The sequence below is a fragment of the Eptatretus burgeri genome, chromosome 7 (genome assembly GCF_056783735.1).
Source record: "Eptatretus burgeri isolate ZD-2024b chromosome 7, Ebu_testis_v1, whole genome shotgun sequence".
NCBI classification, from domain to species: Eukaryota; Metazoa; Chordata; class Myxini; order Myxiniformes; family Myxinidae; genus Eptatretus; species Eptatretus burgeri.
In genome coordinates, this window is record NC_140967.1 from 88,484,253 (window position 1) to 88,498,717 (window position 14,465).

Below are 14,465 nucleotides of genomic sequence, written 5' to 3' on the forward strand. Positions count from 1 at the left end.
TACCCGACATTGCCCGGTGCTGTTCTAACCCTGTTGGCATTTTGAAGAAATAAATGTTATTTTTTCCATTATTTTGTGGGTGTCTAAAATACTTCCTTACACTTACGAAGGAATGGGGACGGGGATCATTTAATATTACCTTTCACACCGCTACAAAGGCTTAGGCATGATAGAGCGATTAACCAAAAAAATCCCCCCAAAAAACGATTTTTTAATTTTTGTTTTTTCCTTTTTGGCCTAAAACACTCCCTGGCACTCACTGATGAACCTCAGAAAGTTTGAAGATATCTGAGAAAAATGACCACACACACACACTATTACAGTATATCGAGAGCCTGTGAGACAGTTGGGTAATTCCAGCGTAACGGACGTAACATCGAGACAAAAATTGCATCACTAATATTGAAATTTTGAAAAGGTTGGCCATATTACAGAGAGTTTCTTGATGACATATCGTAATTAGTCTCTTTGGCTTTCTGATATTGGTACAAACCCCACTGTGTAGTAGTCTACTACGAAAGCAAAAAATCAACATTTAAGAAGTGTAACAGACGTTACATCGAAATGGACACAACTGAAACTGGCCAGAGCACAATTCTTAAATCCTGAGAAATAACGAATTTGTAGTATACCTTTCATTCACGGTAAGCAAACTAAGCATTAGTAGCATACTTTCTATATTCCAACGATACGATCTGTCTGTTGTTTGTTAAAATATTTTGAAAAGTTCACTGAAACGGACGTAACATTTTCGACAAAATGATAACAGACAGAATGACTTACCATTGGAAGACGTTGAGGCAGTTCTTTCAAGATGGCCGCCAAATCACGTGACATCATCCACGGAGTAAATATCGCATAAATTATGAAAATTCAGACCTAACTAAACACCGTCCAACAGAAATCCTTTTGAAAAATACATTTTTTTAATTTTACGCTTCATGTCCATTATTCCGTGGAATTACCCAGTTCGAAGAAACTGTAATCTTGTCCATGTAAGACATGTTATTGTAATTTTTTTCATTGAGCCCATACCTGTGGTAGTTCTGTCGGTGTCACAATCTTCTATCTTCTATATATTAGTACTGAAGGACCAATTTTGTGCTCCTCCTAGCGGTCACGTCACGTCACGTTTTTCTCGGTCCTGTGACCTGGACTGAAAGAGACTTCGTACCTGTAAGAGTGCATCGCACATAGTGGCAATAGTCAAACTTCAACTCTGAAGCAGAATAAACAATTTTCGTTTCACATTCGTTTACATGGCGACGTGGCGTCAGGACGTCATGACATCGTCGGTCATTCGCTGACGTCATTACGTCTGCCGACGACAGACCGTTACCGCTGAGAGGTGTAATTCCACTCCTCGAAAATAGCGTCTGCAATGTAAAACCCTCTTCTGCACATGGTGACTACCTCAGAATGTGAATTTGACGCAAAAAATGTAACAAGAAACATTGTATCTTCTATATATTAATACTGAAGGACCAATTTTGTGCTCCTCCAAGCGGTCACGTCACGTTTTTCTCGGTCCTGTGACCTGGACTGAAATAAACTTCGTGGACTGTGGAAGCGCCCCCAGGCGGCCCATGCTGACATGACCCTCGCCAAGGTCGTAACGACCTCTCGAGCCAACCTCCTCCGGCCCCATCAAACGCCTCCGGCCCACTCCCCCCAGGCAGACCCGACATAGATAAACATCCCGAGGCCGGCAGCCCGCTATCTGGAAGCCGTGGCGCCAGCCCTGATCGACCTTGGCCGGGGGCACTGAACAGCGCCGCTGGCTGCATGCATTTAATGCGCCAAAACAACTCACGCACCACCATCAGTCGAGACGCTAACGCCCGTCCCAACGGCCTTGAGCGAACACAGAGAGTTGCGCTCGCAATCAGAGGTGGGGGTAACGCCGACCAGGGTACCAGTCTTGGTTCCGAGTCGATCTCCGAGACCCACACGGCCGCTAGACGGGAGCAACTCCACTTAAACCACACTGCAATCATAGGCTCGTTATAAATCATTACGAATAATATTCGAAGCATCGCAAATTCATTTTTCCGTACAGCGCGCTTTTTTGATAAAATCCCAGCACATGACAAAGCAATTACCTGCGGCCTGGGGCAACTGGAGGCTAACAAACCTTCTTTATTCGCCCCCACATCACATTGATCATAACACCAACTCCCTTGACTGATCCCCGCCAAATGCACTTTCACATGAGAACTGCTGGCATTTATTTCAACAACGTTAAACTGCATCACTAGAGCAAGGAAAAACACATATGCCCTGAACAACAACCCACAACCCGCATCACGAGTCCGCTTCTTGGTTGTCGACTCGATGTTGTGACTCGCGACTCCCTCTAACGCCACGGGCCCACCGTCACCTGTCGAAGCTGCCTGCACCACACCGACGCGCCTTGCCTCACGAACCCTGCCAAAGCGCGGGAACTCATCGCGAACGAAGCGCGGGAACTCATCGCGAGAGCTGATATGGCTCTCGCCGCTCCTGGAGCGCACATCATCGCCGCAGGCAGCAATGAACGGTGGCTCCCGCTGCATCGACGCGGCCCCCGCCGCCAGAGCCTCGCCCTCGGTACTCGACGAAGGTCTCGAAGAGAGCACTGGCACATCTGGATGCACGAACCGGAACCCGTTCCGACCCAAAAGGGTCCGGCTCGCCGGGTCCGGCTCCTGCTCCGGCTCGCCGGCATCATCATGCCGCGGCTGCAGGCTGATCTCCAGGTCACTGGGGTCCTGCTGCGGTGCCCCTTCGCTCCCGGTGCGATCGTGCTGCGGTGCCCCTTCGCTCCCGGTGCGATCGTGCTGCGGTGCCCCTTCGCTCCCGGTGCGATCGTGCTGCGGTGCCCCTTCGGTCCCGGTGCGACCGTGCTGCGGTGCGCGCCCTCGTCCCGCACCGCTAGGCGCGCGAGCACCCTGCGGCACTTGAGCAATCGCGCGGACTTGCGCGGTTACCGCGTGGCCTTCGGGATTAGCCGCCATGCTCCAGCTGGAGCTACTTATTACGTCCTGGCCAGCCATGGCGCGGACATCCGTGAGTGTCTGCTCGACAGATGAAACAGTCGCGACCGCCGAGTCGAATGTGATGTCGGTCAACCGTAGGATGGCTGCTTGCAGACCAGAAATAAAATGATCTCTGAACCGTGCCGGACGCTCCTCTGTCGTGAATTTGCACGGCACAGCCGAATGCGATGCACGGCCAGCACGAGTGGACTCAATTCGACACCATATCCGTGCCTCGCTCACTTCCCCCCCCCCCCCCCGCCACTGATCTTGTCATTTCCGGATCAATTGCAAGCAGGTTTCGACGCGGGACGGAAGGATCGCCTCGCACACCGCCATCTATGACCGTAACCATGGGCGATGACCCTCGGCCCACACACTGTAGACGACCTCGAGAGCTCAGACCGCCGTCCGAGTGATTGCATTGCCACGCTCACCCACGACCCGCGCCGCAGACCGTGCGCATGGCCGTGTGTGCCTGGCCCATCGCGATGACCCCTAGACCATCTGCTGTGCCCCGACCATCGAGACCTCGGACATTCTCCAGAGCTTGTGCGACGTCCAACGCCGCGTTCGAGCCGAAACGCGTGTCCTCGACAAAACGAACAGGAAAATGAACCAAACGAACGAACGTTGCCCACTCGACGTGGCCGAAGTCGATTCCGACGAAGGCGGGCACGCGTACGTTTGCCATCCACCGACTCTTTGCCATGTACGCGCTGGCGAGACCTTTGGCTCCGTAGCCTGGAACCGCACGGGTCATTTGCCGCCCTTACACACGTCGATCCGAAGATCCTCGTTCGCCAACTGTACTGTACTGGAATGGGAGATGCTTAGCAGGCAGACACGAGCGGAAGGACAGTCGAGCCGGGCTGTGTTGCACGAGTGCGAGAGCGGGCGTACTGTGCCCGCGACTCCCCTTTATTCCGTACTCGGTACACTCACGAGCCGGCCGACTCCAGCATTACTACGACGCCTCAGGCGGCGCGCACACCTCATATCCCTTGCCGACCCCCACGACCACTCCTCCCATCATCACGCCCACCATGCATCATCACCATGCCCTTCCCCATAGGCCCGCAGACTCCACCACACCTGTAAGAGCGAATCGCGCATCGTGGGAATAGTCAACTTTCAACTGTGAAGCAGAATAAACACTTTTCGTTGAGACGGGGGCGAGGAGTGAAGAGGCGGGGCGGGGTGTGAAGAGGCGGGGGCGAGGAGTGAAGAGGTGGGGGCGAGGAGTGAAGAGGTGGGGCGGGGAGTGAAGAGGTGGGGGCGAGGAGTGAAGAGGCGGGGGCGAGGCGTGAAGAGGTGGCGGCGAGGAGTGAAGACGCGGGCCAGGGAGTGAAGAGGTGGGGGCGGGGGATGGAGGCGGTGACGAGCAGTGAAGGGGCGGGGGCGAGCAGCGAAGAGGCGGGGGCGAGGAGTGAAGAGGTGGGGGGGGAGTGAAGAGGCGGGGGGAGTGAAGAGGCGGGGGGAGTGAAGAGGCGGGGGCGGGGGGAGTGAAGAGGCGGGGGCGGGGGAGTGAAGAGGCGGGCGCGGGGATGAAGAAGCGGGGCGGGGAGTGAAGAGGCGGGGGCGGGGAGTGAAGAGGCGGGGCGAGGAGTGAAGAGGCGGTGACGAGGAGTGAAGAGGTGGGGCGAGGAGTGAAGAGGCGGGAGCGAGGAGTGAAGAGGTGGGGGGAGTGAAGAGGCGGGGGCAGGGGGAGTGAAGAGGCGGGGCGGGGAGTGAAGAGGTGGGGCGGGGGATGAAGAGGTGGGGCGGGGAGTGAAGAGGTGGGGCGAGGAGTGAAGAGGCGGGGCGAGGAGGGAAGAAGGGGGGCAGGGAGTGAAGGGGTGGGGGCGGGGGATGGAGGCGGTGACGAGGAGTGAAGAGGCGGGGGCGAGGAGTGAAGAGGCGGGGCGAGGAGTGAAGAGGCGGGGGCGAGGAGTGAAGAGGCGGGGGGGAGTGAAGAGGCGGGGGGGGGAGTGAAGAGGTGGGGGGCAAGGTAAGCAAATTTTTGGCCGGGGGTAAGCAAATTGAAGGCGCGGGGTGGGAGGCGGGGGATGAAGAGGCGGGGGATGAAGAGGCGGAGGATGAAGAGGCGGAGGATAAAGAGGCGGAGGATGAAGAGGTGGGGGGAAAGGTAAGCAAATTTTTGGCCGGGGGTAAGCAAATTGAAGGCGGGGGGTGGGAGGCGAGGGATGAGTAGGTGGGGGCAAGCACGCCCTGTCCAGTCCATGTCCCTCGAGTGTGGGTGAGCTGGTGAGGGTGGTTGAATGAACGGAATCCGTCTGTGACGGGGTTTCGGCTAGTTATGATTATTTTTCATGAATACAAGCCCCTGAAGTTCCTTCATCCGTCCGTAAATTCGAGCGGTGTAAAGCCACAACCGAATGCAAGTGGTATACCATCATCAACATCGTCGAAGTACGGGATGGGAGGATACGGATATCTCGATTAATTTTTTCTTGTGCATGTAAAATAAATGTGGAATATCAGTATAACATCCACGTTGAGAAACGGAAACAAAAATGAAAATGATAGACTATTGGTGGTGTATTGAAGCATGTTTTTGCATCACAACTGGCGTCCCACTTCATATCGTATTTCAATAATTTATTGCCCTAGCTGTAAAAAATGTTTTTTTTAATTTTCATTGACATGTTTAAATAAATGTAGCATAACGCATTTCAACCAAAAGCCATCAAACTGTACTAAATAAGGGTTACGAGTGTAAATGAAATGTCGTCTTTCCGGTCTCATCATTTGTGGTCCACTTCCGGTTGACGGTGTATTGCGGCGAACGGTTTGAACAGCGTTATATAAAGTTTCTCAATGTTCATGTTCTTTCGCTGTGACGGTGTACGGTGAATTAGAAATCGGTACACAGTGTACATTGCGACGGTCCTATTAATTATTAAAAGGTAGTACTGTACCGGTTTGCATGCATGACGTCAAGGCGTCGTGTAACTGTACACACGAGACTCGTGACCAGCTTGGCGGCACCAGGAAGTATCGGGGAAATCTTTCGACTCACCTGGCTGCTCTCACAGGCGAGTGTCAAACCTTACTGTGCATCACACTTCACCCGCCTCCGCAGTCGAGTTTTTAAACGTGTGTAACGTACAACGTAAACTAGCAATCGTTAAGTAAAGTTTAATTTAAACAAGCTCAAATTAGCTAAGATCCTCGCCCTCTTAATGATGACGTCATGAAAACGAATATGACGTCATTGTGATGTTTTTTTGTTTTTTTTTGCGATAAATTATCTGCGCTAATGCCCGGCTTGATTCCCGCAAACAGAATTCAAACAGCTTGCCAAGTTTCGGAGATAATGGTATAGGCGATTTCCATTAGCGGCGATATTATGACGTCAACTTTTTTTTCTGGGAAGAATTTCCAAAATCGGAGGTGGTTACTGCCTGCGCGTGGGCTTTCTGCATATACATGGCAAGTTTCACGAAGATCCGATGAAAACTCTGTGTTGTGAAACAAAAAATGTCAAAAAAATAGAAATGACGTCATAGTGATGTGTCATATGTGCGGTAATTCATCTCTCCTAATGCCCTGTTCGATTCCCGCAAACAGAATTCGAAAAGCTTGCCTAGTTTTTGAGATAATTTTTTAGGTGATTTCCATTAGCGGAGATATTTTGACGTCATAACTTTTTTTTTCTGGGAGGAATTTTCAAAATCGGAGATGGTTACTGTCTGCGCAGGGAATTTTTACATATATACGCCAAGTTTCAGGAAGTTTCGATTAAAACTGTAGGCTGTGAAATAAAAAAGTCCACAAGAACAACAACGTGAGTAAGAGATCCTCCACAAGGATCAAAATATAATAAGAGACGAAGTTTTTATTCGATTCATATAGCGCGTGTTGAACGGAGTGTTTATTGAACGTGTAACCAACCTTACTACGTCTGGTTATTGAAGTTGAGGACGTCACCAAGAAACAGATTTACAAATGCGATGAAGTATGCACACAAGAACCTGGAACCAGCAAGTCTGTTGGGCTCGTAGCAACAGGAAGCTTGGTGATGGTTGGCTTGAAATCCTCGGGTCTTGAGTTCAAGCCCCCTGTCGGCCGTTAAATTAACACCAGGTGGGGTCGACTCAGCCCTTCATCCTTCCGAGGTTGGTGACATGAGTACCAACTTGCCTGGTAATGGGGAGCATTGCATCAGCGGCACACAGCCATGCTTCCAGAAATGATGCAAGCAGCAGTTTGTGGGGACTAAAATACTTCCTTTCACCGACACAGGAATGTGGTCAGAGGTCACGTCATATTATCTTTCACATGACTGCAAAGACCTGAGGCACTAAAAGGGCGATTAAAAATAAAAAAACCAATTCAAGTTTCTTTTCCAAACTTTGAAAAGGTTTTTTTTTGGGGGGGGGGCGAATCCACTCCCTGGCACTGACTGATGAACCTCTGAAAGTTTGACGAAGATCCATTTGGCCATCTTTGAGAAAAATGGCCACACACACACACACACACACACACACACACACACACACACACACACACACACACACACACACACACACACACACACACACACACACACACACACACACACACACACACACACACACACACACACACACACACACACACACACACACACACACACACACACACACACACACACACCATCGTATAGATGACACGTGATCAGAAGTGATGCTGTGCATGGAATCCAGCAGGGTTGATGTGGCCTTCAGTTTGGGAAAGCTCACGATGTCAAACAGCCTTGCCTATTGTCCTAATACCCCCAAATAATTGGGTCATTCCACTCCACCCACAAAGAATTAGGGTATTAGGAGAACAATTGAATGAAAATAATAGTGAAAACCACAACGGACAAAACCGATGAAAAACTGGAAACCAGTGATGGCTTGTAAATTGGCTCGAGGTCGCTGCAGGTTTGTCAGTCTTTGTGAATCCATGTGAGTGGAAAGGAAGGGAAACATTGCGTTTTAAAAATTTATCGGACTTTCTATCCAATACGGGTTTTGATGATGATCTACTAAAGCGGGTCTGCAAGTTTTCAGAAACTAAACCGGTCAAACCCGTGAAATGCGGGTCACTTGCCATCTATGGTATTAACCACAATGGCGGAAACAAAGTAAAGCTGTCGTGTTTTGGGCATTCGACCACCTTTGGAATGACAGGACGAATTGGGAAGATCCAATTGAGCGGATCTAACTTGGCCGGAGAGGGGGTCGGGGGATGTGGAGTGGACGAATTTTGATGGAACTGGGGAACGATTTCTGTTGAACCCTCTTCCTCTGACAAATGTCTAACCCCTAGCACATCTTTATCACCTTTCATTTGAAACCTATCACTCAAACTGTCCACCGATACAGACTCGTACCAGCTGACAACGTCCTAGTATTCCTTTATATCAATCAGGTAGTAGTTAATCGAAATGGTGAAGATGGTACAACAGCACAGACTGACATTTCCAAGCATAAATTTTATTTGCTGGGATCATAAACGATGTATGTCAGCTAAATATTCTTGGACGAAGTTGCTGAACTGTTATTTCAATTCTGTCGCATCTTTAACAATGACTGCTTTCAGATCATTGTAAATCGCAGTGCTGCCGCAATCTTGGATGAAAGCCAAAAATGTGGGAAATGCTTTGATCTTCCATTTGACAGACAAGAGGTACAAATGTCTTGTTTCTGAATAAAAGCTGTTACATTGTCTGTTTTGAGGATGACACTTGCATCCTTTACTTGCGTAGACCCATTCGGTCAAATGTCAACCAAGCAAGCAAGTTGAGCTCGCCAAAGGGCAATCGCAAATATTTACATCTTCGTTGTTCAACTCAAGAAGGTGAATCATTTCTTAATTAATTTTCATGCAAGTCCAACATCCTCGCCAACAACTACCACTGATCCCAATTCACACCTTCTTCACAAATGAAAATTATCTAGCATCGCAAAACTCTTTCCGTCAATAGTACGAGATGGAAGGGGTCGACAAAAAAAAAAAAAAGACATTCTTCCAGCAAAAGCTCTTTATGCACGAATTTGCCAAGAGAGCAGTCGTACAGCTCCAGCGATATTGGTTGTCTTGTTTCGTTGACTGGCGAAGAACTGGCTCATCCTTTCGTAGTTTCACAAACAATCCTTCATATAATTTACGAGTTCTGAAATTAAGCAACCCACTGTGTCATTTGTCTTGAATTGCAACAACTTGCATTGCGGAGCTTTCTCCAAAAAAAAAAAAATGGAACAAAATGTTGTTTGCAGTTTAAAAATCCATGTCTTGGCGTATGTAGTGCGACTCCGAGTATGAAACATTGCTGTGTGACAGCATAGGACTCCTGAATACATTAGAAAAACCCTATGAAATGCTTCTTTATAGGACTTGCTTTGTTGCTTACCCTTTTGACATCTTTGTTAAATGACATCTCAGTTTGCAGGGATTCAAACGATCGTTAGCCAGCACCTCACCACAGACAACACACTGATGACGAGATGCATCTGCAATATCAGCGATTCCCAAATAATCTACATACTCCCTACCTTTCATGAAAAGTTTTTGTTTCTTTTAGGAAGAGGATGATTTGTAGCTGGTAAATTCACATTCCCCTTTCCACAAAAATGTTGTATAAGGCACAGTGCAGTGGGAACAGAACTATCACTTGTCGTTGGGCATCAAGATGCACGCAATTTGTTTTTCCTTTTTTTTTTTCCTCCCCTTTTTTTTTTTTTAGTTCATCTGGAATTGGAATTCCAGATGAGTTATTGTCATCATGCACCGTCTGTCCGTGTGTCTCCTCTATCGACTTCTCCGGCCAAACCGCTGGGCCAATCCGGCTGAAATTTGGCAGCAACGTTCTTCTCCTGACTGGTAATGAGGATTGCAAAGCTTGTTCCGGTCACGTGACTTTAAGTAGGTCAAAATGGCAGACTGATTAAATTGCTTCAAAAGTCTTCTCCAGACCGACCACTCAGAATGCTACCAATTTTGGGTTGCAACATTAGGCCAAGGATGTTAAATTGCGGAGGTCATGCCGATTACGTGAGCAGAAGTGTCAAAATGGCCGACCTTCATCAATTTTTGGGGAAACCGCGTAAATTCCTTCATAAACCCACCAGTCAGAATGCTACCAAATTTGGGTTCCAACATTAGGACAGGGTCCTGAAGTTAAATTGCGGAGGCCATGCTGATCACGTGACCAGAAGTGTCAAAATGACGGTCGTGCAGCTTCCTTCAAAAATCTTCTTCTCTCGACTCACCACTCAGGAATGTTACCAAATTTGGGTTACAACATTAGGCCAGGGTCGAGATAAGCTACATGTCCAGTGGTCCTATTTTTAAGACTACAAGTGTATGTATCATCATCATCATGATTAATCAACACTCTTGATAGTGTTGGTGCTGCAGAAGCAGTCTTTTAGTAAGGGGTATGCTGGGTTGTTTGCCATTGCCTTCTAGTCAGTCGGGCAGTCAGAGCAGGAATTTAGAATTTGTTCAGGGTGCGGGCAATAACTCGCCTACTTTTTTATGAAAGACATTGAGGGATCTTTGACATCCACCAATGACCAGTGCTGACGGATGTGTCCTCTGCCTTGATGTGCTTCCGATGGACATTGGACAGGCGCACACATTGATGCCTCACCCTGAATGCAAAACACCAGGGTGACAGTTTATAGCCGAGTCGAGATTCAAACCCAGGATAGACGGCTCAAAGGCGAGTGTATGTGCATACCGCGGGTTGAGAGACTCCTCCTCCTTCTTCTTCTTCTTTCGGCTGCTCCTGTTAGGGGTCATCACAGCGGATCATCCGTTATGATCCGCATCATGATTTGGCAGAGGTTTTACGCTGGATGCTCTTCCTGACGCAATCCTGGTTGCCTCTTACGACACAGGGATATGGTACACCTATTTTAACCGGGGTATACACCGGCCCAGTACACTGGTACTCATTTCGCCGACTTCGGAAGGATGACAGGCTGAGTCAACCTCCTGGTGTATTAATTCAGTGGCCCAACGGGGCTTGAACTCAGGACCTTTTGGATCCCAAGCCGCTGCCCTAACCACTGCGCCAACACCAGGCTGGGTTGAGAGACATAATGTTGTAACTGCATTTTTGGCGAGGTTGAATGGAATGGCTCTCATGTCTAACAAAACACCATTTATCTTTCATTAGCGATTTCCAGGAAATGGGAAATTTTCAGTTACAACATTATGTCTCTCATCCTGCGATATGAGCTATCCCTCCAGGTCAGGAGTATCACAAGTAAAATACAAATGCAAGAAAAAACTTTTGTGAGTTGATTATATTTCCTGAGTTAGTAGCAGGTTCACCACCCCATGCTTCCCCCACCTGTTTCATTGCTGAGAGCTGTTGAATTTGAATGCATTCTGAACATAAATTAAAATCTGTATCATGGAGGAATAGTGTGTTGTTCGTTTCATCGATTTCTCCGAGAGGATTTGATCGAGGAAGCTGAAACTTTCAGGGATTGATGAAGGTACCGTGAAGTTGTGCCTGTATAAGTTTTGTTTGATTCCATCAAGTTTTGAAGAAAAAAATATATATATATATTTGCCCATCTTGGCATTGTCTTCCTTTGGAATGAGCGAGGGGGGTGCAATTGGAATTGGCAGAGCTACACAACCACGATGCATTATATATGCACATAAGCAGTGCACATGTTTTTGCTTCATCTATGTAACCCGGGTTATTTTTATTTTTGGGAGCAATTGAGGCAGCGGTCTGTTGTCTATACATCGCCCAATTAAAGGGGTGTGTCGGAATGAAATGGAAGACCAAGAAGGAACCTGAAGAAGTAACGAGCGAAGATGGAGTCATCAGGAGGAACGTAGATAGGATTCGGGTTTCAGCCGCAACTCCACGACCCTCAAACCCATCCAGGCGCAGCCAAGTGAGCCTTACAGAAAGATTTCTGCAATAATTCACTTCTCTTTGGAGAGATAGATAACGAAATGGAGAAAGAGAGTAAAAGAGATGAAAGAGAAGGAAAAAGCAAGAATTAGAATGAATAAAGACAATTGTTAGAAAAATGAACAGGACAGAACAATCATAAATATATGTGAAAAAATTACGTGCCCAGACCGGGAATCGAACCCAGCTCCTCTGGCAAACCGTACTAGGGCTTTGCTATCTGGGCGACCGACCAGCTGAGCGACGCAATTCTTCCGTACGTGTACGTGTACGTGCGGAAGAATTGCGTTGCTCAGCTGGTGAGTCACCCGGAAAGCTCAGATGGCAGAGTGCTGGTGTGATTTGCTCGAGGACCTGGGTTTGATTCCTGGTCTGGGCATGTAATTTTTCCACATATATTTATGAAAGAGAATTGTGAAGAATGTGTTGCATGCTTGGTACATGATCGCCCATAGGGGAGGGATTCTGCTCTGGTATCAATAATCATCAAGATAAAATGAACCCCTGGCTGTGTCTGGAGGGAGTGGGTGCCTCTTGTCACACTAATGCATGTTAAAGGAAGAATGATCGTCTTTGTTGTTGGCACCAATTTAAATGCGACACCATATAAAATTGTTGCTAACATGACAGAAAAGAAATGAAGAATTTGTGTTCCTTCACAGGTATGTTGATGTCACAACTTGTATGGCATGGAGCAGTATGAACTTTAGGCAGCGGATGGGCTGGATCTGTTTGGCTTCGTACCTGCTGGCCAGCTTAGCTCTTGCTCACTACATCTTTGATGTGAGCATTGCCTACAGCTCACTAACTCTGGCACACGCTTCCTTAGCCAACCCAGCTCCTTCCAGTTTGCCTTGGCGCCTATTATCCTGGACGCTATCACTTCCACTCAGTTTATGGATTTTTGTAATCATCACACTATATCTCCAGGTCTTCTGCTTCCTGGTGTCATGTACTCGAACAAATCCCAAAACGATGGGTTACTTCCTCTTGCCCCTGTGCCTGATCATGATGTGTCGGTCACGACACCCTGCTATCAAGGAATATCGCCCAGGCATCGGTATGAGCTTGTAAATTTGGAACGGTGAGGCACCTGTCCGAAGTCCAGCTGCAACTCGAAAGGCATCGTCTCATTTTCCTTGTGTCAACCTCTCCCAACCCCACCCCTTCCTTTTCACCCCAAAAGGTGTACAGTGTACACACAACTGAAACAAAGAAGACTTGGACTTTAAATCCCAGAATTATTGATCATGTTAGACTTGTGTGCTCTGCAGTCATCAATTGTTGACATTTCATTTAACGTTTGACATCTCAATTGTAACATACCTGCATTAGTTACGGAGTTTTGATGAATTTTGGAGCTTTTTTCCTTTTCTTTTTTTTTTTTTGAAAGCTACTGTTGACACGCAAGGTTTCGTGATAAATCTACTTGCTGGAATTTTAAATGTCAGCACTAACTGTGAAAAAGAGCATCACACCACATTAAATAACATTGGTATTCCTCCCATGGATGTTTACACCTGCTTTGATTATGCCAAGGTGCAGGTTTGGTTTTTATAACTTTTAACCAAATTTATATTTGACTTTTCTCAGGGGTTTGCAGTTGCATAAGATCGTGTTTTGATGAGTAAAGTTTGTGTTGCACGTAAAAATAAATAATTTGAAGGCAGAAACATATTACATATCGAAAAATGGCAGGATTTCTTTTTTTTTTGTGTATACAAAGTTAAGCCTCATGGAAGAGCTCGACTGCCTTCCTTATTCCTGTCCTGCCAAATCCGCTCCCCCCCCCTTTTCCTCTACCTTCTTTACTCGATCCATCTTCACCACTCCAGATGTATGTCATATATATATATATATATATATATATATATATATATATATATATATATATATATATATATATATATATATATATATATATATATATATATATATGTACACACACACATATACGCCCACATGACGTCTAATTCCACTCCACAAGGATCAGTTTGGTCAACTTTTGCAAGTAAACTCCACAGGTACAAGCATTTGAAGTTTTACAATTGCATCATCCTTCCAAGTTACACTTCCGTCTGACGCTCTGAAGCATGGCGATGATTATTGAGAATTGTTTGACACCACATGGCTGTTTGCACCGGTACATTATTGTTGAATGGAGTTTCCTGGATATTTATGATGTCGATTGGTGAATTTGAAACATCAATTCATTTTTGTTTCGATTCGGCACTTGATCTTTGTTTACCATGCAAATTGAAATAAATTGTTTTTTATTTATTTATTTCTTGACCGATCTTCTGGTGTGTGTTCAGAAGGTAAACCGTTACACTTTCGTGGCGCCATTTACATTTGGCTTCGTTGTGCAATTTGGGAGAATTTGTTTAGTTTTTCAATCAGGATATCTATTTATCTGTCTGTCAATGTATATATTCATGCAAGTTGAACAGGGTAAACGTCGTAACCAAGCACGTACAGTGCTGATGAATGATACCTCATTTTAGACCTCATGGGTCCAGACAGGGTTCACA

General features: G+C 47.0%; 1 protein-coding gene across 5 annotated transcripts; it reads left to right on the forward strand.

The window, feature by feature from the left end:
- Nucleotides 1-5,771: 5,771 nt before the first annotated feature.
- Nucleotides 5,772-14,218, forward strand: LYSET (lysosomal enzyme trafficking factor). 5 transcript variants are annotated; one of them, XM_085890400.1, is made up of 3 exons: nt 5,772-6,055; nt 9,736-9,872; nt 12,597-14,218. In XM_085890400.1, exons 2-3 carry the CDS (start codon nt 9,775-9,777, stop codon nt 13,006-13,008), a joined length of 510 nt encoding a protein of 169 aa, XP_085746526.1. In that variant the 5' UTR covers nt 5,772-6,055; nt 9,736-9,774; the 3' UTR covers nt 13,009-14,218. The 5 variants fall into 5 exon arrangements, with proteins under 5 accessions (XP_085746526.1, XP_085746530.1, XP_085746527.1 ...); XM_085890404.1 differs by lacking the exon at nt 9,736-9,872 and adding an exon at nt 11,774-11,914; XM_085890401.1 differs by lacking the exon at nt 9,736-9,872.
- Nucleotides 14,219-14,465: the final 247 nt, after the last annotated feature.

Coding starts and splice junctions, on each gene's coding strand:
- LYSET (XM_085890400.1), top strand. CDS start 9,775: ATGCACCGTCTGTCCGTGTGTCTCCTCTATCGACTTCTCCGGCCAAAC. Junction 9,873..12,596: donor CAACGTTCTTCTCCTGACTG/GTAATGAGGATT, acceptor GTTCCTTCACAG/GTATGTTGATGTCACAACTT.